At 33.9% G+C, this 23,543-nt stretch overlaps 3 protein-coding genes and 1 non-coding gene across 5 annotated transcripts; 2 read left to right on the forward strand and 2 right to left on the reverse strand.

Annotated features, from left to right (window-relative positions):
* Positions 1 to 3,200: 3,200 nt before the first annotated feature.
* Positions 3,201 to 7,536, reverse strand: LOC106396872. Of its 2 annotated transcripts, XM_048756907.1 has the most exons (9): positions 7,309 to 7,536; positions 6,769 to 7,140; positions 6,694 to 6,732; positions 4,417 to 6,254; positions 4,077 to 4,346; positions 3,929 to 4,009; positions 3,734 to 3,845; positions 3,570 to 3,636; positions 3,201 to 3,475 (listed from the first exon to the last, which is right to left on the reverse strand). In XM_048756907.1, exons 1-9 carry the CDS (start codon positions 7,385 to 7,387, stop codon positions 3,385 to 3,387), a joined length of 2,949 nt encoding a protein of 982 aa, XP_048612864.1. In that variant the 5' UTR covers positions 7,388 to 7,536; the 3' UTR covers positions 3,201 to 3,384. The 2 variants fall into 2 exon arrangements, with proteins under 2 accessions (XP_048612864.1, XP_013692830.2); XM_013837376.3 differs by having other exon boundaries at positions 6,694 to 7,140.
* Positions 7,537 to 7,616: 80 nt separating this feature from the next.
* Positions 7,617 to 7,688, forward strand: TRNAP-AGG. The gene has a single exon. It is a non-coding gene; the product is annotated as a tRNA-Pro (tRNA).
* A 107-nt stretch (positions 7,689 to 7,795) lies between these two features.
* Positions 7,796 to 16,283, reverse strand: LOC106392411 (pentatricopeptide repeat-containing protein At3g21470). The gene has a single exon (XM_048756908.1). The coding sequence runs from the start codon at positions 9,888 to 9,890 to the stop codon at positions 8,346 to 8,348; it is 1,545 nt and encodes a 514-aa protein (XP_048612865.1). The 5' UTR covers positions 9,891 to 16,283; the 3' UTR covers positions 7,796 to 8,345.
* Positions 16,284 to 20,740: 4,457 nt separating this feature from the next.
* Positions 20,741 to 23,408, forward strand: LOC106448257 (putative FBD-associated F-box protein At5g53635). Its single transcript, XM_048757481.1, has 3 exons — positions 20,741 to 22,611; positions 22,827 to 22,967; positions 23,064 to 23,408. The coding sequence occupies exons 1-3, from the start codon at positions 21,661 to 21,663 to the stop codon at positions 23,406 to 23,408; spliced, it is 1,437 nt and encodes a 478-aa protein (XP_048613438.1). The 5' UTR covers positions 20,741 to 21,660.
* Positions 23,409 to 23,543: the final 135 nt, after the last annotated feature.

Genomic DNA, 23,543 nt, shown 5'->3' on the forward strand with positions numbered 1-23,543 from the left:
ATTTTTTAATTATGTCGTTATTGATAAAACTAACTGTAATTTTTTATAAAATTTAGATGGGTCCTAGAAGAAAGCCAGCAGCACCTACTTACTCTCAGATATTTCATGATGGTATCGGGACATCTTCTTCTGGTCCATCATCTTCCGAGGCAGTTCCATACTCTCAGACATCCCAGAGAGTTTCTTGGAGTCCTCCTCCTCCTGCACCTCATATGCCTCCACCTCCTCCTCCTCCAGCCGCTGCACCTCAGCCTGTCCCAGCAGGTGCAGTTCATCCAGATTTGTGTGTGCCTCCATCAGCTCCATACGCGAGATATACAGTGAAGGATTTGCTCGCCCAGCCTGGACGAGAGGGCTTGGATGTTCTGGATCCCGATAGACCACCAGGAACTTATTGGTAACTTATTATTTTTTAGTACATTAAATTTTAAATTTTTTTTTCTAACAATTAGGTTCTCTTTTTAGGTTTGGGGCCAACAACCATGTTGGCCGGAGCGTGTCGGAGACGATCAAGGGCTACTACGACGGAGCCTACCCGAATTGGAGCAAGACTCCAGACCACGTTAAGACGACTTGGTTTAAATGTTTTGCGGAAATTTTTTTTTAAACATCTAATTAAATATTTATATCTAATTAAATATTTATTTTAATTCTTTTAAAATTTTGTTTGTTTCAGCAAAGGTGGCACTGGTCCTTGGAAATCACCGAGAGGGTGAAGAGCGAATTCATTGCAAAGGCAAAGACCTGCATTTGCAACACTATCTCCGATTGGAAGGACAAGTAGGAGATCTACGGTTATGAGGGAAAGCCCACCAAGCTCGCGAAGGAAGTATGAGATGATCTCATCGCCTTTTGGAAGCTACCCTCTTCGATCCATAAGGCGAACTCGTGCTCCGCTTCCCGAAGAACGAAGGACTAAGATGGTCATTTGCCCATGGTTCACAGAACCGGAAAAAAGCCTCACGCCGGAATCCATCTAGAAGCTGTAAGTTTGTTTCTAATATTAATTTTGAATTCTTTAATTAATTTTAATTTTAATATTTAATTTTTTTTAATTTTTTTTTTGTAGTATAAGAAGACATGAGTCTTACCATCTCTATCTGATCTATTCAAGATGACTCACGCCACATCAGACGGGATTTTTGTGGATCCGGCGTCCGAGAAACTCTTCAACGCAGTGGCTTCTCGGGTTGAAGAGCGGGAGACGCAATTAACCCAGCAGTCTCCTGATGGATTACCCGTCAAACTGACGACCGAAGAGGTCGACAGGATCTTCGAAGAGGTAAAACTTTATAAATTTAACTATTTAATAAATTTTAACTATATTAATATGTTTTTATAGGTGGCTCCTAGAAAGAAGGGACAGATAGTGGGCATAGGTTATGTTAACGAAGTTGCTACATACGCTTCGAGACGGGATGAAGAGAACTCTCAAATGAGAGCTCGGATGGATAGCCAGCAAGATCGTTTAGACTCTCTTGAAGATCTGGTGGACGTGATGGTGGTGGGAAACCCGATTTTGCAGAGAGCATTAAATGAGAGGCGAGCAGCTCTCGGGATGCCAATACGGAATCCCGAAGATGACGATCCAGACCGTTCTCAACCGAGCACCGCCACCGACTACTTCGATAATATGTAGTAGCTTTTTTATTTGTTTCCTTTTGTATTATGAATTTAAATATTATGTTATGACTTTTAAATAGTTTTTAAATATATGTTTTGATTTTCATATTTCATTTTATATTTAAAATTTTTTAAATTTTGAATATTAAATAATATTTTAATTTTAATTTAATATTAAATGGTAAGAAACGATGTAAATTCGTTGTAAACTTTACATGGATTTTACAACGAAATCCTCGTAACATCGTTGTAAGGTTTACGTGGAGCTTACAAGGGCAGCGTTGTAAAATCCTCGTAAAGATTACATGGAGTTTACTTCGAAATAATACGAGTACTTTACAACGAAGTATTACGTCTCGTTTACGACGAAATGTTTCCTTCCGTTTTACGAGGAAAACTTTCCTCGTAAACGTTACCACGTCTTTATGACGAAACCTCCTTTACGACGGACGTTTAACAACGAAACGTTTTTCGATGTTAATTCGTCGTAACACCCTTTTTACGACGAATTAACAAGAAATATTGCCCCCTTAAAAAATATGTTTTCTTGTAGTGTACTTTAATATAACCAAAAAAAAAAAAATCTATTGGTATTTTATTTTCATGTCATTTAAGTTTTCTTTGGATTTAATGAAAATAAACTAAGTATTAAGAAAAAATATATTTAATATTTAATATTTTAAATTTAATTTAAATAAATATTTTTTTTTATTTTGAATAGGCCCCTTCGAGCTCAGGACCGGCTCTACGTACAAAAGATACATTGCTGACATATGTAAAACGGTTAGATAAGTAGAGATCTGGAAGAAATCTAGACATAGAAAAAATGTTGAGAAATCAAACAATTAAACTGTGTCACGTGATTAATTTCCATTAATTATTTCTTGAATAAAAATGCATTTTAATCAATACGATCCTATCAGCCGGATGATTGGATGAGATAGGCTATAGAAATTAGTTACTAAATTTTGTTTGGCTGTGGACAACAAAACAAAAAAAAGTTAGGCATTTGGAGTTCACAGTCACAAATGCACTTGATAAACTCGTTATGTTACCATTTTGTGTGACATCACTGTAAATAAACTCAACCATTAATGTTTTATTCTAATTAACAAACACAAGCCGGGCAAAATCACTGAAGATAAATCAGATTAATATATAAAATCGCCCAAAGAGATGCTCTTTGAGAGATATTTGAATGCAGATTGTGCATGTAATATATGCTTTCATTAAATGTACAGTTTGATAGAAAAGAAAACAAAGAAGATGGAGTTGGTTCAGATGCAGAAGAGAAACATGTTAAGATTGAAAAAAGTTTATTTAAAAATCGTCACGATGATAAACATAACTTAATGGCAATAAGGTGAAGTTTTTTCTAGGTTTTTCATGTCTAATAATTGTAAGATAATTACGTATTCGACATTTGCTGGAAAATGTGCTATTTCTAAAATAAATAAAATTAACATTTTAGCCTAAAGAATTACGTTAGCTTTGAGAAATCAACCAACGATATTTATTTATAGCTCTCTAACGTTTATCTTTTCAATTATTTTTCGCACAATGAGGCCATGTTGTAATGACTCAAAATCTAACTGAGGTCTTTAGAAAAGTTTAAGCAATTCGAAGCAGAGTATATAATTACAAGAGTTGAAGCCAAAGACAGCAACATATTAGTATATTACATATACAACGACTTTCTAATAAAGTGTATCTAAAACAGAGGAGCTTTCATAAAGGAATAGTTTGATCACATTTCTTCCTTCACCCTCTACGGCGTTGGAACTTTCCTTTGCCGTCTCTGATCCATATCGTTGACCTTGTTCTCCTAACACGATCAGTGAAGAGACGGTACCTGACAATGTACAATATAAAGAAGGAGACATGCATGAGAGTCTGAGACAAGACAAAAAAGCTTTGTGAATCGCTTGTCGGATAACAGTACTAACCTCTCGTACTCTAGTTTTTGAGTAACTATCCCATTCAGCACTAACTCAGAGCTATACACCTCAGCCCCTGAAGAGAATAAATAAAACAAAACTTACATATCACATGAAATCCACGACATATATATAATAAATCAGGAGTTTATATAGATCAAAGTGTAATTCACCTCTTTCTAGAAATGGTACGCTGATATCTCGATCCTCTTCACATGATAAAACTAGAAGATTCTCTGGGACCTTCTCGTCGCTCAGGACAGATCTTCCAACTCTTTCTACAGGCTGCCATTTGTTTTCAGTACATATCAGTATTATTTTGGGTTTTGTCCACATCAAACTGGGAAAGAGACTTAAAGAATCAGTACCTGTCCATGAACTGCCTTAACCAAAGTTGTGATTGTGTTCAAACCAGGCTTTGTATTTGGGGTTATAAAGACCCTTCTTCCCTGAAGTGTAGTGTAACACTAATGAGCTAAAAAGAAAAGAAACTGAAACCAAAAGATTGTGAGATACCTTTAGTAGCGGATTCTGTCGTGCACGAGCCAAAGAAACCCCCATGTTGAAACCGAACTCCTTCTCCTTCTTCGAGTCTCTGAGTATGTAAAGATCCTCGTCAACATAAATATTCACTTGATCGATGCTTTCGAGCCACTGTGTAGTCACCACTGGCTTCCCTGAAGCGATTGCCTCAAGCATGTTCCTTGTGCGCGTAAAGTTATCCGCTACAAAATGTGTTGCCTCTGTCATGGAAGATGCTTCCGAGATATCAAACCTAGCCAAAATCTATCAAGCAAATGCCATTAGAAGATTACTTTTGTGTAAAACTGAAACTTAACTAATCCAAATCATATACCTTCTTCTGATGCTTGGTCACATCTTCATCAAGATGCTGGCTGAACAAGACACGTACACTACCTAAATCTCTTCGCTTCCTTGTACTCTTTGTCTCGGGAACAGGTTCCATCAATGGTGAGGTCAAGTTACGGAACTCCCTTGTAGTGTTTGATGTTCGTGAATCCTTGCAAGAAAGTCTATGATACTCATCGCCCATGCATATAGGTGATACATTCTTTGAAGGCTCCTTAGACTTAACTGGAGTGTCAAAATCGGGTTCTGAACTCCTCTCTGCCTCGTTAACCTGATCTTGCAAGAAACGAGCTGACCTTCTCCGCTTGGGATAACTCAACACATCTGCTTCACCTCCACTTGGTTGCTTAAGTAGCTTAGACACAACAACTTCATCTGGCAAATCAAGTTTCTCATTCTTTGAATAAGCCTTGACAAGAACTGATTTAGCCTTCTTGGTTTTTGGTTTCAACGATTCAATATCATCATCTACAGCTTGAATCCCCTTAAGTCTCTTGGATTTTCTGGTAACAACTCCACGTGACGATTTCTTAGCCTCATCCCTGGCGTCTCCAGAGTGCAGAGCACTGATCACTTCAGCAGCCATCTGCGTATCAGGGCCTGCTTCTACCTCTTCTCGCCTATTAAACATTCTTGTTTTACTTTCCTTGGAAACTTCATCCATCTCATCAACAAGATTATCTCTACTCTCTCGTGGAGCAGTATGGACAATCCTTCTCTTCGAGCAGTATGGACCTCCCTTGTCAAGCTGGTCACTCTGTAAAGACCTTTCAATACTCTTCCTGCAAGCTTTAGCAGGACTCGGACTAGCCTTATTCATCCTTCTTCTCAACAATTCCTCTTTACCCATAGCTTGAATCCTCTTAGTTCCCTTGGATTGTCTAGTAATCACTCTCTCTTCTCCCGGTGACAGTTTATTTCCTGGACTAGCCTCACCATTAACTTTGCTGCGACCACCAGAGCGCACAGCATCAACAGCTTCAGCGGCCACTTGTGTCTCATACCCTAACTCTACCAAGTCACGCATATCAGATATTCTATTATAACCTTCCTCGGAAACTGCATCTAACTCTTTACCGAGATTCTTTTTAGCAGCTTGAATCATCTTTGGGCCCCTAGTCACACAACGCTGCAACAGTCTGGAATCAGAATGAGCCCTTCTTTGACTTTTATCCACTGAAACTTCAAGTTCCCTTCTCTGTTCTCTTGGCACGGAAGAACGTCTTTGTGCTTTACTAGCAGCTCCAAAAAGTTCTTCTTTTCTTCTAAGACAAATATCGCCACCTCCTTCATCCTCACGATTATCATCCCACTCGAACATACTGTTTCCAAGAGCTCTCGCTTTGTAACTTGCTTTCTTTGCTAATTCTAGTGGACCTTTAACACTTGAGATTTTGTCTAATTTTTCTTCTGTTCTCCTTCCATAATCAGCTTCAGCTTCAACATCAAAGTTTAGACCAGACTCACTAATGAGTTTATCAACAAATTTAAGAGCACTGGCCTGTGATGCCTCACCAGGCTCTTGAGAGTCTATATAACTCAAACCAGGAGAAGGGCAGTTTTCTTCAGGCGAATCATCCTCAAATAAAAGCTTTCTCGCTGTTCTTTTCCCTTCATTTTTCTTTTCAACAAACGTATTGGGAGGACAGTTCTGATTCCCTACTTCTCCAAAATGTTGTTGTAGAAGGGAACTAGTTGTGGCTCCTTGACCAGAAGAATGGCAGCTGGCTAAAGTAGGACTGTCTCTGTTGAGAAGCTTCTGGGCTGAAACAGCAGAAGCACGAAAAGCTGCTGAACGAACCGAAGCGAACCTGGCCACCTTTCCTGTAAAAGAAGAGAATTCCTATGAACAAATATGAAAATTTCAATCAACAGCAGAAGCTCGAAATCTTTACAAGTGTTGATGAGAACACATCAACAAAAGATTCTAATTGGGAAGCCTGCAAGATATCATATAATGACTAAAAACATTACTAGCAGCATATTTAGAGCTAAACCTCAAAACAATTGGGGTTTCAAGCTAAAGTATCAAAACATGCTTGTTCCGACAATTGACAAAGAATATTTCACATGTTTGGAGACTGGTTATTTAATTTCTAACCAACTATTGTATAGTAGATGCATTTTGAACCAAGAAACATAACCTAGCCAACTTTTAGTTTAAACAAGAAACAAAAACGAGAACTTGATGCAAGAAAATAACAACAATAATATCGTTATGTTTTCCATAAACAAAGTCTACCACTTTGGGTTAGAAACTCACCCGTTGGCTTAACGTTTTCATGTCCACTCGACGGAGCATCAAGGGCACCCATTGGTTTCATGTTCTCGTCAGCACGCTCTCTACTCTTATCTTCACTTGATAACAGCTTTCTTCTACTGCTCGAGTCACCACAATCAGAGACCTCGCGGTTGTCCACCAAGAAAACAGTAACATCAACATCATCACTATCCTCATCAGAAGGATCCAGCACCTGTGTAGCCAAGCCATCAAAACCTTGGAGTAACTGCTCATCCTCTACAAATGGTTCTTCTTGAGTTTGAAACCCCAAATCCACAGCTTGAGTTTCGCGACAGAGAAGAAACTCGTCGTTGTCTATGACCTGAGTCTCCTTAAACTCATCATTGATCCAAGCATCGTCCTCGAAAGGTACAGTGTCGTTCATAAACTCATCGCCAAGATTCCCAAAGAAACCATCTTTCTCTTCACCTAACATACGAAACAGATCGAAACCACTATCAGACAACAAGTTAAAAAAAAAAAAAGAACTCAACTTTAACTAATTTAATGTCGAAAAACCCAAATCGAAGAAAATGGGGGAAAAAAGATCACAGCTTTATAAAGAATAAACCCTAGAGAGAGAGAGAGAGATCGTACCAGAGTCGGAAGGGGAAGAGGGAAGAGAATCAATCGGCTGGGTGTCTTGATTCTCCGAAAAGTTGTGATCTTTAGTCATATCGATTCATCCACTGACGAAATTCCGACCAAAAGTAATCTCCTTTCTTAAACAATTTGGTCGGGATTGATTTGTCGACACACGAACTTGTACGCGAAAGTGAGGAGAAGAGGGAAAGACAGAATTTAGGCGCGGAAAGACAGTAAAGCGTCTCGTTAGGGCTCGCGTGGAGGGAATTAGGGTAAATGTTTAATTTAATACCAATAACTAAAACTATTGATCTCAAAACGGGCATTTGGTCTAGTGGTATGATTCTCGCTTAGGGTGCGAGAGGTCCCGAGTTCAATTCTCGGAATGCCCCTTTTTTATCCTTTTTGTATAAATTAAAATTGGATAAAGTATGCAGTTTCGTTAACGCTTTACATATGCGTAAGAAACTTAGATTCATCAACGCAGACGAGACAACACTGAAAAGTACCGTTTTTTTTATTACAATTCAGACAGAGCATGTCGGATCTCTGCAGTTGTAATTTGCATCAACAGTTTACACAGAAAAATACACAATAGACTTATATTCGCGTTATATCTTAATACAATGCGATCTGAAGCCTTCTTCAACACGTTCCATTGACTCAGGCTTGTCTTCTTGCCAATGTTCTTCAAAACGTATCACATACCATCAGTGAGGTCCTTTATTATATATATGCAACCTGAACCTGTCACTTGCTTCTCTCACTTAGCTGAAACCATCTTTCTGGAACTCATCAGCTTGGTCTCAAACGCATTTAACGAGAACTCGATGCTCAGAGACTGCCAGCGATGCAATCAAAACTGTTGGAAGAACTATAAACCACTTCTGCTTCAATGTTCACCAGCTTCCCTCACTATTCGAACCTGAGTTCTTGTTAGCCTTGTCACCCTCTTAGCCTTTTTACAAGCGACGAGGATAATGTTCTTGTTTCATACTCATCAGGTGTCTTTAGTTCTTTGACGACTGAAATATCTAAGTCGTGTTGACTCAGGTCAAAACTAGTGAGCTTAATCCTGTGGATTTCTCAAGACCCCTTTTCTCCATTTCCACTCTCAACGTTTCAGCTGTTTGCCAACTCTCGGCATGTGCATACAAGTTCGATATCAACACAAGATGATTTTCACTGTCACCGTTTATGACGCTTCCTGCAGTCTCGATTATCTTCATCACCTGTTCAGCCATTTCTGTATCCATGTGAACCTTACAGGCACCAAGTAAAGCTCCCAAGACTGTATCGTTCGGTTTCACAGGCATTTCTCTTACCAATCCGTAAGCCTCTTTCAGTTTCCCTGAGCGTCCCAAGAGATGAACCAAACATCCAAAATGCTTCACATTCGGTTTCACATCTCTGTTCTTCATCTCCAAGAATATCTTTAGACCATCCACTAGGAACCCTCCATGAACACAAGCGCTGAGAGCCGCCAGAAAAGTGATCTCATCGGGTTTTGTATCCATCGTTCTGAACATCTCTAAAGCTTCTCCGCCTTTCCCGTGAATGGCAAGACACGAGATCATAGAGTTCCAACAAGCAACACTTCTCACACTTAACGACTCAAACACGGATGTGGCGTTCTCTAGATCCCCACACTTAGCATACATATCGATCAATGCGTTTGAAACAAACTCGTTAAGCTCAATCCCTATACGGTTAATCAGAGAGTGAACTTCCCTGCCAACATCAAGACGACATGATTGAGCACAAGCAGACAAAACACTTGAAACCGTCACTGCATCCGGTTCAAACCCTTCTCCTTGCATCTTATAAAAAGCATCAATAGCACCATCAGAGTACCCATTCTGCGCATAACCGGTGATCAAACTGTTCCAAATCACCAAATCACGAACCTTTACACGGTTAAAAACACCACTAGCCTCATCCACATCACCTGCCCTAAAATACCCAGAGATCATCAGTGACCACACAAAAGAGTTCTTCTCCGGTATCTCCTCAAAGAACATCCGAGCAGCCTCCATCTCTCGATTACTAACGTACCCTCCAAGCATCACCGCCCAAGCCTTCACACTCTTCATCTCCAGAGGCATTCTCTCAAACAAGTCTCTAGCTTTCTCAGTCTCGTTTCTCTTCACGTACCCTTTCATCATCACGATCCAAGTCACTTCATTTCCACTCCCAATTATCTCTCCGAACAACCTAGTGGCCGAGAGCGCGTCACCGTTCCACATATACCCACCGATCATAGCGTTCCAAGTAGCAACGTTTCTCTCAAGCATTTCGTCGAACACGTTACGTGCAGAAACTATGCATCCACTTTGGCTATACATCTTGATCAGAGAGGTTCTCACCATGACGTCAGAGTGGATACCGAACTTGATCGATTCGGAATGCAGTTGCTTCCCGAGAACAAAGTTTGGAACGCAAGCACATGCTTTTAGAAGCAGAGGAATCCATCCCGGAAAGAACACTCCTTTGCGGCGGATTGCTTCGTACAGAAGCAGAGCTTGTTTTGGTGATCCTTTGGAAATGTGTTTCCTCATAAGATTGGATATATCAACATTGTCCTGCAAATTCATGACCAAACACAACTCTTCCCTAGTTTTGGCAACTGATAGATACAAATTGTTACGGGTAACAAGTTATTTAACTCGACTTTTATTTCAGTTTCTTTCATATATTGATTACCTTTGCCTTTTTAAAAATGTTATAAGGGGGATGTAACAAAATAATTGGAAACCGAATCAAATAAAAATTTAAATTTAATATGGTTTTTATCGGTGATGGCTGAATGAATTTTTGTTATCTACATATATTAAATTTTGAACTATAATTGAACTATATGTAGATAAAATATACAAGGATCATTCCATTCAAAATTTAATATATTTATTCACCAATTTATATACCTTCTGTATCAAAATGATCCATATTTAAGAAAGAAATTTAAGTTTTACATTTTCAATACATTTCTATTGAGTAATAATTGTAAATTATACATATTAAAAAAAAAATTGTATTTACTGGTTAAAATTGTGAAAAAAAATTAATCACATAAATGAATACATTTATAATTTAATATAGTTTTATTGTGTTAAGACTTCAAAATATACATCATTTATTAAATAAAACTAGATCATTTCTCCGCGCGATGCGCGGCAAAGTGTGTTGATAGTCGATTTTTGATTATAAATTTCAATGTTTTTGTTTGGAATGGAAGCATTGTGTTTTCCAAAATGTTTGGAAAATTGGTGAATATCGAGTTTATGCAATTGTTTAAAAACAAAAAGAGTAGCTAAATAAACATAAATAATGTAAAAAAGAGATTAAGTCTTTTGAAGATCAGAAGTTGCGTTGTGGTTTATAAGAAAAAAAAATAGCCTGGAATTGGTTAAGAATAAGTTAGTTAACTTAAATTTAAGTAAATACAAAACTATGGTTATTTATATAAAAAAGGTTCATACGTGGCATAGCTGGGTAAAAAACTCTGTGTAAGTCCTTCTTTATTTGATTGTATCATCGTTTGGTTGATATGTTGGGCATTGTAAATTTGTAAATATAATATTTTATCAGAAGACTTCTGAAAAATGGTGGAAGTGAAAACTACTAATTTAATTAAAAATACCTTTGTGGGGAGGAAAGCCTTTGAATATTTCTTTGTAGACTATGTTCTTCACTTCCTACGGGCAGGATATACTTTACTTGTGATCTACGTTATTAATTTTTGTATGATTTTGTGGTTTGTGTTTTTGGTTTGCATTTGTAAGAGATGTGTGATAATGATTTTTGTCTTTTAGAAAATATTAGGTCATGAAAGATTACATGTGATAACATATATTTTGCTTGTTTGCAATTGTTGTTTCTGTTAACCATGTTTAAAAAAAAAATTATAATAACCATGGTTGTGGCCTTACAATCTGTGCTATTTTCAGAGATGAGTTCTCTATTGTTTAACCATATTATGCTTCGTATAATGGACTGTTTTTTTTTGGGGTTGCCCGATTGGGTGGTGAGTGGTTCGTATCGGGAACAAAAACGTTATAGTGATTGTAAAGTACGATTAGTTATGAGATTTTTTTAAAGTTTAAGGTTCTTGTAATATGGTTAGGGTGTCTTTGAAGTTTTGGCAGAATATATTGGTGGACTCCTTGTTTTCTATAGTAAGAATATAACAATTATTGTGTTTATATTGATCTAATAGGTACTGTTTAGGTATTGTTGATTCGTGACTTTCCACTTCGGTACTACTCAATTTAGGTTAAGAATTATCATACTATTAACAGTATATCAAATGTTCCATAATAATCTTCATAACTAACAATACATCAAATAGTTAAGGTTTTCTATTTTTTATGAGTTTAGCCTATATTTTGTTGGTAAAAAAGGAAAAACAATTGAGGAATTCTTTTTTCAAACTTTTGTTGATATGAGTTATAAGTAACATAAAAACAACATAAATATATTTTTTCTCGAATATAATAATTCATAAATATATAAGGGTTTTCTGCAAAAAAACCATCAATGTGGTTTTTTTTTGCAAATTAATCCGCGAACTCAAAAATCCCCGGGTCAACCCTTCAAGTGCCAGTCAAACCGCAATATAATCCTCGGCCGTATTTATGTGTATTTGACTGTGTATAATTTTAACATTTTTTCAATACTAGGTCGTTTTGGCGCTAATTTTTTAATGAAAAAAAATTGTTGATCTCGTGGTTTGAAATTTGAACCTTAAATACCATGTGCATGCTATATAACCATCTCGGCCAACAAATATATTTGTTTACTTAACAAACGCAATTATATAGATTTCTAAAACGAAATGACCTTGTTTTTCTCGGACATGGAAGCTTGCGTAAATGCACAATGAAGGTGGGGTTCAACAAATTTTTTTCATTAAAAAATTAGCGCCAAAACGACCTAGTATTGAAAAAATGTTAAAATTATACACAGTCAAATACACATAAATATAGCCGAGGGTTATATTGCGGTTTGACTGGCACTTGGAGGGTTGACCCGTGGGTTTTTTAGTTCGCGGATTAATTTGCAAAAAAAAACCACATTGAGAGTTTTTTTGCAGAAAACCCAATATATAATCTAAATTTTTATTTATAAATATTAGAAAGCCACAATTTATATTATATTTTATGCTACTTGCTTATTTTTTTAGAAAAAGATAATAAATTGGCATTTTCTACTTATTAGAATTATAAAATTTAAGAAGAAGTATATTAAAAATCTATTAAATACAAGAAAAGTAAATACTGTGAAAATAGTAAAATAGATATATGTGTGTTTAATATAGTAACAAATATATAATTCCTAAAAGAAAAATAAATAGTAAAATATGTCATAAAAATAGTAAAAATAATAATTAAAACAAACTAAAAATTTATTAAAATTTTAAACAGGGCCGCCTAATAGCACATGCAAGTGGAGAGGTCGAACATGATCCGAATCAAAAAACAAAAAAATAATTAAGAATTTTTTTAAAAAGTGTATAAATTACAATTTTAGATATAAATCTACATTTAGAGCATATTATATTTTAAAAAATAATTAAATATTTATACAAATAGTTAAACTATTTTATTACATTATTAATTATATTTTTAATATTTTTGAACATGATCCAAAAATTAATTAAGACGACCTGATTTTAAATATATATTTTTTTTCATTTGTTTACCCGCCCGTAGGGCGGATCCGACCCTAGTATATCATATACATGAGGTGTAGAATTATGCTTAAAATGTGCGTAAGTTCTAATTCTATGTTTATATTGATTTCATAAAATTTGTACAAAATGGACTTTACAACATTTTAAAATTAACTATTTTTCATTTGAAATTATTAACATGTATATATCTTAAATATATGTTTATCTCCAACATAAGTAACTTAAATTTAGTTTTGAATTTATTAGTTTAAAATCAAATGTGAATAAAAATATATTTATGCATATAAGAAGCATAGTTTTTTAAATGTATTTTTAAAAGTATTTTTTAAATTTTAAATCACATATACAGTATTTTAAAATTATCCTTTACAATTAGGTTAGAGAACTTCTTATAACATGTAACAATACCATAGAATTATTATTTATTTAAATAAGTGGTTCTGGAAAATGTTTGAATTTTGTTAGAAATTACTATCCACCAATAAATGTTTAAATTTTTGAATGAAATAGAAAATACATGAAAGTACAACTAATAACTATATAAGTTGAAACATATTAAAAACTTAACCTTTTATATACATATACAATGTTGAAGGATTTGCAAATTTATATGCTGTTATTTTTTGAAATAAAATTTGGATACATATAAAATATTATTTTAAAATTTTGAGCTGATATATGTATTGTTTGTTAGATCTTTGTACAGTAAATATGTCATGTATGTATATTTTAATACATTGTTGTGAAAATATAATTTGGACCACATGATACCAATAAATTACAGATGATAGCAAAGTTGTCAAAAATCCATTACTTCGGTAATCGGTCTTTCACCATAATAAATCAAATTTACATAGGAAACATTTTTTTTTAATTGTAACTGCACAGAAAAACAACTTATCAAAGCAAATATATTTTCAACTTAAAGTATCACTCTGCTCTAGCTCATTCCGATAGTCAACTTAAAGTATTAGAAAAATCTGACTACAACACCAAATCCCACTGGTATGCTCGTTTCAAGGGAAATATTTCCGGGCACACTGGAAAATAAAAAACAAAAAAATCAAAACTATGAAATATCCATCGCCCAAAAGAGCTTATGACCTTGAGAAAGACTTTTCTCTAATCAGAACCTACAAAGATTGTAAAAGAAACATATAACATTATAAGTAAAAGTTGAATCAACTGATCAAAGATAGAAACTACAACAGTCACATCGTCCAAGCAAATACCCTCTGGTGTACCTGAAAGAAGGGGTGTTACAGAGCCTCCGCAGATGGTGTCTTATAGTAAATGCACCTGATGGAGTACAAAAATTTGATACTAACCAACTTCTAATGTGCATAGATAGGACTGTAGAAGTACTTCAGGTGCTCTCTTTGGCTCTACCTATCAGAACAAAGCTTTTAGAGTCAGTAAGGCAACAATGGTGTGGCCACTAATCGACATATTGGTCACTGAAGTACAATCTTTACCAGCGTATAACAACATACTCGATAAACGTGGACTTAAACGAAACATATGGGTCACTGAATTAACCTCCCCGCTGACAAAAAAAAAAGAAAAAAAAAGAATTAACCTCCCCTGCGGTGAAACAAAAAAAAGGAAAAAAAAACATCCCCTGCCAGTCCAAAATCAGCAATGTTAATATTGGGTTTAAAAGAAACAGATTATTTTTGCAGCAATCAACACAGCATAAACATATACTGTTCACAAACAAATTAACTATGATTGTTAGAGAGACCTAGTGGTTAGAATCAAAACTGTCAATTTTTATAGCGGATGTTTCAAGTCTTGTATCAATTGACCACACTGATTATTGTCAAAGTGACCTCAAGGCTATTAATCACCTGGCTTAAGATCACGTTTGATGCATGTAAGGATTGCTTTGAAAGGCTTGAAAGTACCAATTTCTGATATCATCTACAACAAAAAAATTTTTTGCCAACCCTTCATAAGCTAGTAAAATATTTTCATTCCTGATCAAATAGAATGAGATACACAGATAAGTTCCATGAATTAGTATCAGGAAAATTCAAAATGCAAGCAAGAAGAAGTATAACATGTACTCAAAGAACAGCTCGCCAAACATTATCAAAAGTCCATCACAAACCTCTTTGATTAACTTGTACATATAAGTTCAAAGGCAACTCACAAACCAAAAATTAAGGGACCAGATGCTAAAGATATCAAAAATAATCAATAGAGTAATTTAAGCATGTCGGTCGTCTTTCTGGTGAAGCAAAGTGGCTTTATTTTATGTATGTTAATAACTTTTGAAAATTTTATATAGCAACAATCTTTTAGTCGTTCGTAGCAAGGACTGGAAGCAAAGTCAGTCCTCACTCCTCCACTCACAAACTCATTCCTGCATATACAGTGAAAAGGAATTTTAATGTGAAATCTTTTAGAAGCAAAGCTTAATTGAGAACATACATCAAGATCCATGGGGGCTTAATACAATTAACAGATGATAATTACATATATTTTGCTTAATCAATTTGGGAGGTATTTTAATCGGGGAAGAGAGTAAACAAAAGGAAATCGGATAAGTTCGAGTAACGCATTAGATTTGATTTGACCTAATCAATTTCTAACTGAAGACAATCATCAATTAGTTAATCATCAGCTAATACAAAAAGATCTATAAGGAGTAGAAACCCCAGAGAAGCGAATTTGGGAGTTAGAGGTTGGAGCTTACAGATTCGAAGGTGTATGAAAGTCGCCGGAGAGAAGGTAAAAGATGAGAGAGAGATCGGAGGAGAGTGGTTTTAATGCGAAGATGAGTTGACTAACGGCACCATCATTGAGGATTTTTGAAGCCATCGATGCGCTGAGATTTGTTTGGATGTGGGTGGAATAAGTGATCAGAGAATCGGAGAGGAAGTTATATATTGAGAACCTGAGTGAATCTGAAGAGTTATATGCTAGGTGAAACGAATTCATTAAGAGGGGATTAAAGAAATCTATTGATCGTTGAAGAAAGAAGTCGTTACAGAACTTCATCGAAGAAACGAAGGAGAAGGGTCGACTTTACGCTTTCATATGAAATAGATTTGGTGAATATGAACTGATATGAGCTTTTTTAAAAATATAAACAGCCCATTTGAAAGGTGATCACACGAAATATATAAACGTGGTATGACGTGTCAAAATGAAATCGTTTGATTGGATCATTTTTTTGGCAGACGTGGACACGCTGAGCACTCAGGATATCGGCCTTTTATTATTGTTAGATGACAAAATTAAAAATGTAATTCATATAAAAATACTATAATATTATATTATCATTTACCTTTTATCATTTATGGTTTGGACAAAGATGTATTTGCTACTAAAACTGTGAGAACGTCATTACTGGTAATGAGTTTTCAAATTTTCAAAAAAATCTATGATGCAAATATAAATAAAATTTTGTGTTTACTCGTAAAATGATTAAACACTAATATAGTGAATTTTTTTGAAAAGATTACCGATGAGATTACTTATGGCAATTTGTGTCAGGATGTATAACAGTCAGGAAAATTATTTGAGCGAGAGGGATACAAGGGGTCATATGTTGTGCAAGATGTAGAGTCAATGGGAAATCGATAAATCATGTGTTTTTTTAATATCCTCCAGCACTTCAGGTTTGGACCATTTCAAAGATACAATAAAATCAAACCATTTTTCCAACAAGTTATCTATTCACAAACATGGATCATCTCTTTGGGAGTTCTCCCACATATGGATGATCATCAGTTTGCATGGATTCTATGATACATTTGGAAATGAAGGAATAACAAAGTTTTCAGTAATTTGGACATTGAGCTGAGACACAAATTGACAGAAACATAATCTACACTTTGGGCTGAAGCACAAAATATTGAACATACAGAGGGCAGTACCACACATGGAGGCTGCGACCCTATCGTCAATACCATGAAGATGGTGTTTCACATATGGTTCTTGGAAAGAGAATGATATTTTTTCCGGACAATGTTGGTTTAGTACTCTAGCAGGTTTTGATGGGGTTTATGGGGGCGATGAATGTTAGGGCTAGTATCTCTCTTCTTCATGCGGAGATGGAAGCGCTATTTTGAGAAATTGAATGCATGAGGAACTTACGTCAGTTGCAGGTTACGTTTGCAACTGATTGTTCTCAACTGGTGAAGATGGTTTCGGAACCAGAAGAATGACTAGATTTTGCAAGTTATTTGGAAGACATCAAGACCCTGAAAGAAAGTTTCCTCAAATCAGAGATCATAAAATTTATGTGCCAAAGATGCATAATTCAAAGGCGGATAGCCTAGAACGCAATGTCAGGAAGCAACCATCTTTCGTCGTTCACATGGATGCAGATCTTTCGGTTTGGTTCACAAAATCATTATGAGTCTGTATAAATTGATGACAAAAAAAAGAGATGATCTTGTCTATTGCTGATCATAAAACATACAATAAAAATTTCATAGTGTTTGTAAATAGATTAGAGAAGAAAAGATTTGTGGGCAATAATATTCTCAAAACACAGCAACTAATCAAACTTAAATTAATATATTGATTACTTTTCTCTTCTTATTTGCTTTAATATTTCTCTTTGTCCCACTTGTTCATTTTTCCTTCCAGTATGTTTTTTTTTTTTTTTTTTGTAACTGTCATTCCAGTATGTTGTTTTCTGTTCAACATCAGTTCACCGGCCAATCAAACATGTCGCAAATTGGTCTATTCAATTAATATATAACTAGACTATGATTCACACTTAAAATGCATGTATATTTTTAGTCCAAAGTCTTATGAATGGTTCATAATTGTTTCTGAAGGGTTTATACTACTATCTATATTTTCAAACAATACTATAATTAATTTTATGTCCAAACAATATAAAACATTAGATCTCATTTTTTGAATAATCTTTTAACAATTTTCTTTCAACTTATTTCGATAAATTACATGATTGAAAATTAAATAATTTATAAAAAACAAATATAAATACAAATTATTTTTGCAGGTTTAAATACTACAAAAACATTTCAATTAGTAACAAATCAATTAAATTTAACGGGTTTTTTTTATTTCCTAAATAATGGCCACTACATAGTATATATAATATACATTGTAAATAACTAAATTGTACGATAAATACAATAACAAACATAATTATGAAATATATATTATCTGAAGAAAAATGTTTAACAGTAACTGTAAACAACAAATTTAAACCGATTATAATTTGGACCAAATTATTAACAAGATAAATTACACAAAATAATTATACTAAATTTAATTAAGCAATATAAAAAGAATAATATGATCAAGACACAATTATAGTTTTTAATTATTTTATATCTATCATTTTCTGTATCAAAATTTTGTAGAGACGCTATAATTTTATACAATTGCAAGACTGAAGTTTAAACTTTAGATTAAAACTAGGGCAGGCCCGCGCTACGCGCGGAATTCAATGTATCGGTTTTCATGAAATATATAATTTTGTATAAATTTTCTTCTATATTCAGTTGGTTGTAAGTGTGATTATGTTAAGAGAATGAGATTAAGTTTTCAATTACCAGAATTCTTTTTTTTTATGTCAGAGTATCTAATACTGTGGAAAATAAAATTTTAACTTTGAGGTAATCTTAGTCACTAAAAATATATTTTGTATTTGTTTAGGACAATGTCATTGTTACTATTAGTACTTGTGGTTGTTTTTTATATTTATGTTATATTTGAGAAATTATTTTTGCTTTATGTTATGTCAGTAATTTGCTAGGGATAAACTAAAACAAATGTAAAACACACCAAATAAACGGAGGAATAGTATGCTTTGATGATTATATATTTATACTTACATAAAATTTTAAACTGGCTATAGAATATTATACACAAACAGAAATTATACGACCAAATATTATTCTGTACAAAAATATTATAAATCAGCAAAATACATATTAAACTAACTATTATTTTAAAATTATTTTATTACGCTATAGTACAGGTTAGTTAATAGAATAACTATATATACTTTTCGATATTTGTATTAAAATTCTTTGTAAATCTAAAATATGAATATATTAACATCTCAAATTGATAGTAAAAGAAGACCTTTCTTATAAATTATTTCATCTAATCTTTAAATATTAAAATTAAGAATATATTTATAAAATAGTGATAATAATATTTATGAAGTTCAAAACATAACTTTTAAAAAATTAAGTAAAATAATTATTGTACACAAATTTAAATTTTTTTATAAAACTAAAATTATCTAGTTTGTGGATATAAATATAATTTCTATCTAAATATTTTTTTGAGGATAATATTGCACTCTAAACTAAACCCGGTTAATATGAATTGCACTCGCATCCAAAATGTGCAATTTTCCTATATATTTGTTTAGTTTCAAAATCATAATAATCCCCGTATAATACACTACATCTATTTATTATTATTATTTTTCTTTCCCTCAAACTAAAAACTAAAACATATTATAAGCACATTTTTTTTCCTTTTTAGTCTAATCCACTATTACAATATGTAACATAAATCGAGTACTATTTTGTATATGTAAACATGCATGTTTAATATATATGCCTAAACAGCCTATACAATTCATACTAACAAACGTATAATCTCTGAATAAGAATATTTTTCAATGATACAAAAAAAACAACTTTTGGATGTTTTAAAAATACATAAGCAGAACGAACCCGATGTCAAACGGTGTCGGTAATGTTAGATGCGCTCATGACTGAGCAAGGATGACGACATCTTATGTTACTCCACTATCTGCCTGCAAGTCCAGCCTTTCCTCTGTTTTATCTCTTGACCATAACTAAAAGTTGTTTTAAAAAGATATTAGAGTATTGTCAGGATATGTAGTGGATGCGATGGATCTCTCTATATACATATAAACGCTTATTGATGCGCATTAAAGTGTCAGTTACATACTACTTGTATGTATGAAAATGCGAAGAGATATATTCATTTAAAAAAGTGATGTGTTTTGAATGCAGGGACACGTGGCGCGACGATAGCCTTCGATTTTCTGACGTGGCATCCTATGTGGATGACCTAGGAGTGAAGAAAACTCTTCTTTATATATATAGATAGATAGATAGATTAGGTGACAAATTATGAAACTATAAAAATTTAAATCAAATTGGATTACATATCGGTCATCCATCGGTTCAGTCGGTTAGTTTCGGGTTTTATTGATATATACATGTTTTAAATATGAATATGTTTTAAAAACTTAAACCGAATTATCGGATCACCGGATTAACCAGTTTGACCGCATGTCCGGGTCTAATTTAAAAGCTCAGATTTAAATGCAAAAATCTTTTAAATACACATTTTTTTTACAAATTAACAAAATATTTGTTAAGTTATTAGTGAAAATTTTCATCATAAAATATTTCGCACTTGCATAGCGTGGGTCAATATCTAGTTTATATTGAATATGAAAATTATCTAAAATATTACTTAATTTTGTTTTAAATTATTTCAACTCGTTTCATTACGAATTTTTAATAAAATATTTATCATTTGTTTGTTTAATTTTGTGATATATATTTATTTGATACATTTTAAATTATAAAACTTATTTGATATAAATTTATTGATTTTAACATTTTATTTGTATAAAACTATTTGATGTCTACTTAAACCAAGCATAATCTCGCATATATAATTATATGTTCTTAAAAATCAAAATAATTTAAGAAAATAATTTAATATTTATTAAGTTTAAAGGAATGTAATTTTTATTTATGAAAATACAAATAAAATAATCTCCAAATATTTAATTATTTTTATATTTAATTATTTTTATAGTATGTAAATCTGCAAAAAATAATAATACTTATTTCAACTTTTTATAAGATATATATGAATAGTTTTAAATCAAATAATTTAAAAGAAGATAAATAAAATGTTACTAAAAAGGTTGAACCTAATATTTTATATTGTTTAGACACAAGATTTGTTATTGTGTTGTTTGAAAATACATTTAGTAGTATAATATTATTTTCTATAATTAGAAGAGTGAATGTAACTATATAGTAAAAGGATGTAGTTAATTTAAAACCTGTAAAAAAAAGTTGGATTCTGTTTTAATAAGAAAGATGTATCATGTATCATATTACTTAAACTATATCGTTAAATTATATCGTTATTTGTTGAATCATAATTGTTTTAATGGTTGTACACTTAACACTTGGATGTACTTTCTCTTTTAAATAAAGTTTACTTGTTGACAAAAAAATTTAATCTTTGCGGGTGAGTGGAAGATGGGAAAACTAATCAAACCCTATAAATAGATGTCACACCCACGAGTACAAAACAAGGTTTTCTATCGGATTCGTCTCTCTTCCACCCACTTTCGGTTCGTCTCTTCTGCCTCAAGCATACGTCTCTTGAACACCGTTAATTGTTTTGGTCAAAATAAACATCGTTAATTGTAGTTTGTTTCCATCTGTCTCGGCGTTTGACCTATAACTTTTGGAATATATAGACGTCTGATGTTGCTAGTCTAGGGCTTTTTTTTAACTCTGTTTTCGTTAATGCTGATTATGTCGTTTGGTTGCAACTCGTAAGCTATGTCTCCATATAACCTAGGCGGCTAGGCCTCCAAATAAACTTGCGTTTTCACTTTTTTTTTTTTTTTTTGCAGAACAGAATTTACAGTAGAAAAAATGATTGGTAAAGGGAAATCCAAATATGTTAGTTCTAAAGAGTTGAGTCAGAGATCTAAGGAAGATGGGGACAGGATAAGCAATTTACCTGACCATTTGATATGTCAGATAATTTATCTTCTCTCCACAGAGGAAGCTGTTAGGACAAGCGTTTTATCCACTAGATGGAGACATGTTTGGCTTTGGCTTCCTGGTTTTGAATTGAGTTCCAGAAAGTTCTCAGATACCAATGCCTTTGTGAGCTTTGGTGACAGATTTTTGGATTCTAGTAGGGTTACATGCATACGGAAACTCAAGTTAACTTTGGGGGATAATGCAAACACTGTAAAGGACGGCTCTTATTTCACGTCATGGATTGATGCTGCAATAAAGCTTAAGATCCAGCATCTAGACATTGATTGGGCTGCATACGATTTTTTCACTCACCGTCGCCTAAGGTTGCATAGCTGTGAGACACTGGTATACTTAAGACTCTCCAACTTGTTCTTGGATGATGAGGTGTTTGTTGTCTTACCTTGTTTGAAGACAATGTATTTAGAACAAAATTGGTACTCGAGTGAGACTAATTTGAAGAAACTTATCTCATCATGTCCCGTCCTTGAAAATTTAAATATTGTCGCATCTAATAGTGATGCACAAGTCTATCAGGTGCACTCTCGGTCACTGAAGAGACTCAGCATTGAAAGAAGAATTCTCAAAGTGTTGGATGGTGTTCCTGGAATTGTTATCGATGCTCCTCTACTAAGCTGTTTGAGCATCCATGATCATGAATCTAAAACCTTCATAGTAAAAAGCAATTTGGAGTCCAATGCAAAGTTATATATTTCTCTCAACTATGGTTTAGTTGGATCTGATGTCATAAAAAGTGTTTCATCCAGAAGTAGCTTTCGTGATTTTCTTACTGGGATTTCGATGGTCGGGGATATGATAATATCTCAAAGTACATCTCAGGTATACTAGCTACACTCCTTCCGTTTCATATAAGTGTCAGTTGTAAAGTAAATTTTCGTTACAAAATAAATGTCTTTTTAGAATTTCAATCCAAAATTTGTTAACTTTATTCTAGATATACATACACGTAGTTCAAAGCAGGCTTTTTGGACATGCATAATTTTCTATCGTGAAAGTAAGTCTCTGACAAACATTGCTGTCTTTGTTTGTTCCAGCTCATTTGTCTATACTCGAAGCTAGAACCGCTGCCTCAATTTGAATACATGTCGCGCCTGTGCGTTTCTCTCCACGCGACCAATTCGATATGGCTGAAAACATTTCTTAGGAGTTGCCCTAATCTGAGATCCCTCATCTTGGTACTGATGAATCTGCTAATTAAACTCAATGATATTTTTCTCATCACTATGAGTTTTCTGCAATATCATTTCTTCATCTGTTTTTTTTTCCCTCAGGAACAAATTGGTTATGTGAATTACCCTGAGCCACAATCCGAGGAGGAGAGTCCCAAGTGTTTTCTTTCGTCTCTCGAGTTTGTTGATATCTACTTTTCATCTCAAGGACGTTATATAGACATGAAGTTGGTAAGTTACATCCTTGAGAATTCAGCAATCCTCAAGAAACTCACTCTAAGTTGGGATCATCATTCAACAAAAGGTGAAATCATTAAGGAACTGCTCAAAATCCCAAGACACTCTACCAAATGTGAAGTTGTCATTCTTGGTTTTAAAAGGCAAGCGCCTTTGTCGCCATGGTGCAAGGCTCACCAAGGAGAAGGCCCTGACGCTACATACCTCTAAGGTGGTTGGCGTCAAAGCGGACTAGAAGGCTGGCTCGCCTTTGAGATCTCAGGGTGTTTTGACTTTTCACTTCATTCCTCTACTCTCTTATTCTAACTTCATCTCTGTGTCTTCTATGTCTCCACCTTAGAATTT

This window comes from Brassica napus, chromosome C5, assembly GCF_020379485.1.
Source record: "Brassica napus cultivar Da-Ae chromosome C5, Da-Ae, whole genome shotgun sequence".
Taxonomy (NCBI): domain Eukaryota; kingdom Viridiplantae; phylum Streptophyta; class Magnoliopsida; order Brassicales; family Brassicaceae; genus Brassica; species Brassica napus.

Bases quoted from the DNA above. Each gene is read 5' to 3' on its own strand.
- LOC106396872 (XM_013837376.3), bottom strand. From the start codon at position 7,387: ATGACTAAAGATCACAACTTTTCGGAGAATCAAGACACCCAGCCGATT. The intron at 6,255-6,693 runs GTGAGTTTCTAA...CTTCTTTTACAG, and splicing joins TGAAAACGTTAAGCCAACGG to GAAAGGTGGCCAGGTTCGCT. The intron at 3,846-3,928 runs GTACTGATTCTT...AACAAATGGCAG, and splicing joins TTAAGGCAGTTCATGGACAG to CCTGTAGAAAGAGTTGGAAG.
- LOC106392411 (XM_048756908.1), bottom strand. From the start codon at position 9,890: ATGAATTTGCAGGACAATGTTGATATATCCAATCTTATGAGGAAACAC.
- LOC106448257 (XM_048757481.1), top strand. From the start codon at position 21,661: ATGATTGGTAAAGGGAAATCCAAATATGTTAGTTCTAAAGAGTTGAGT. The intron at 22,612-22,826 runs GTATACTAGCTA...TGTTTGTTCCAG, and splicing joins TATCTCAAAGTACATCTCAG to CTCATTTGTCTATACTCGAA. The intron at 22,968-23,063 runs GTACTGATGAAT...TTTTTCCCTCAG, and splicing joins ATCTGAGATCCCTCATCTTG to GAACAAATTGGTTATGTGAA.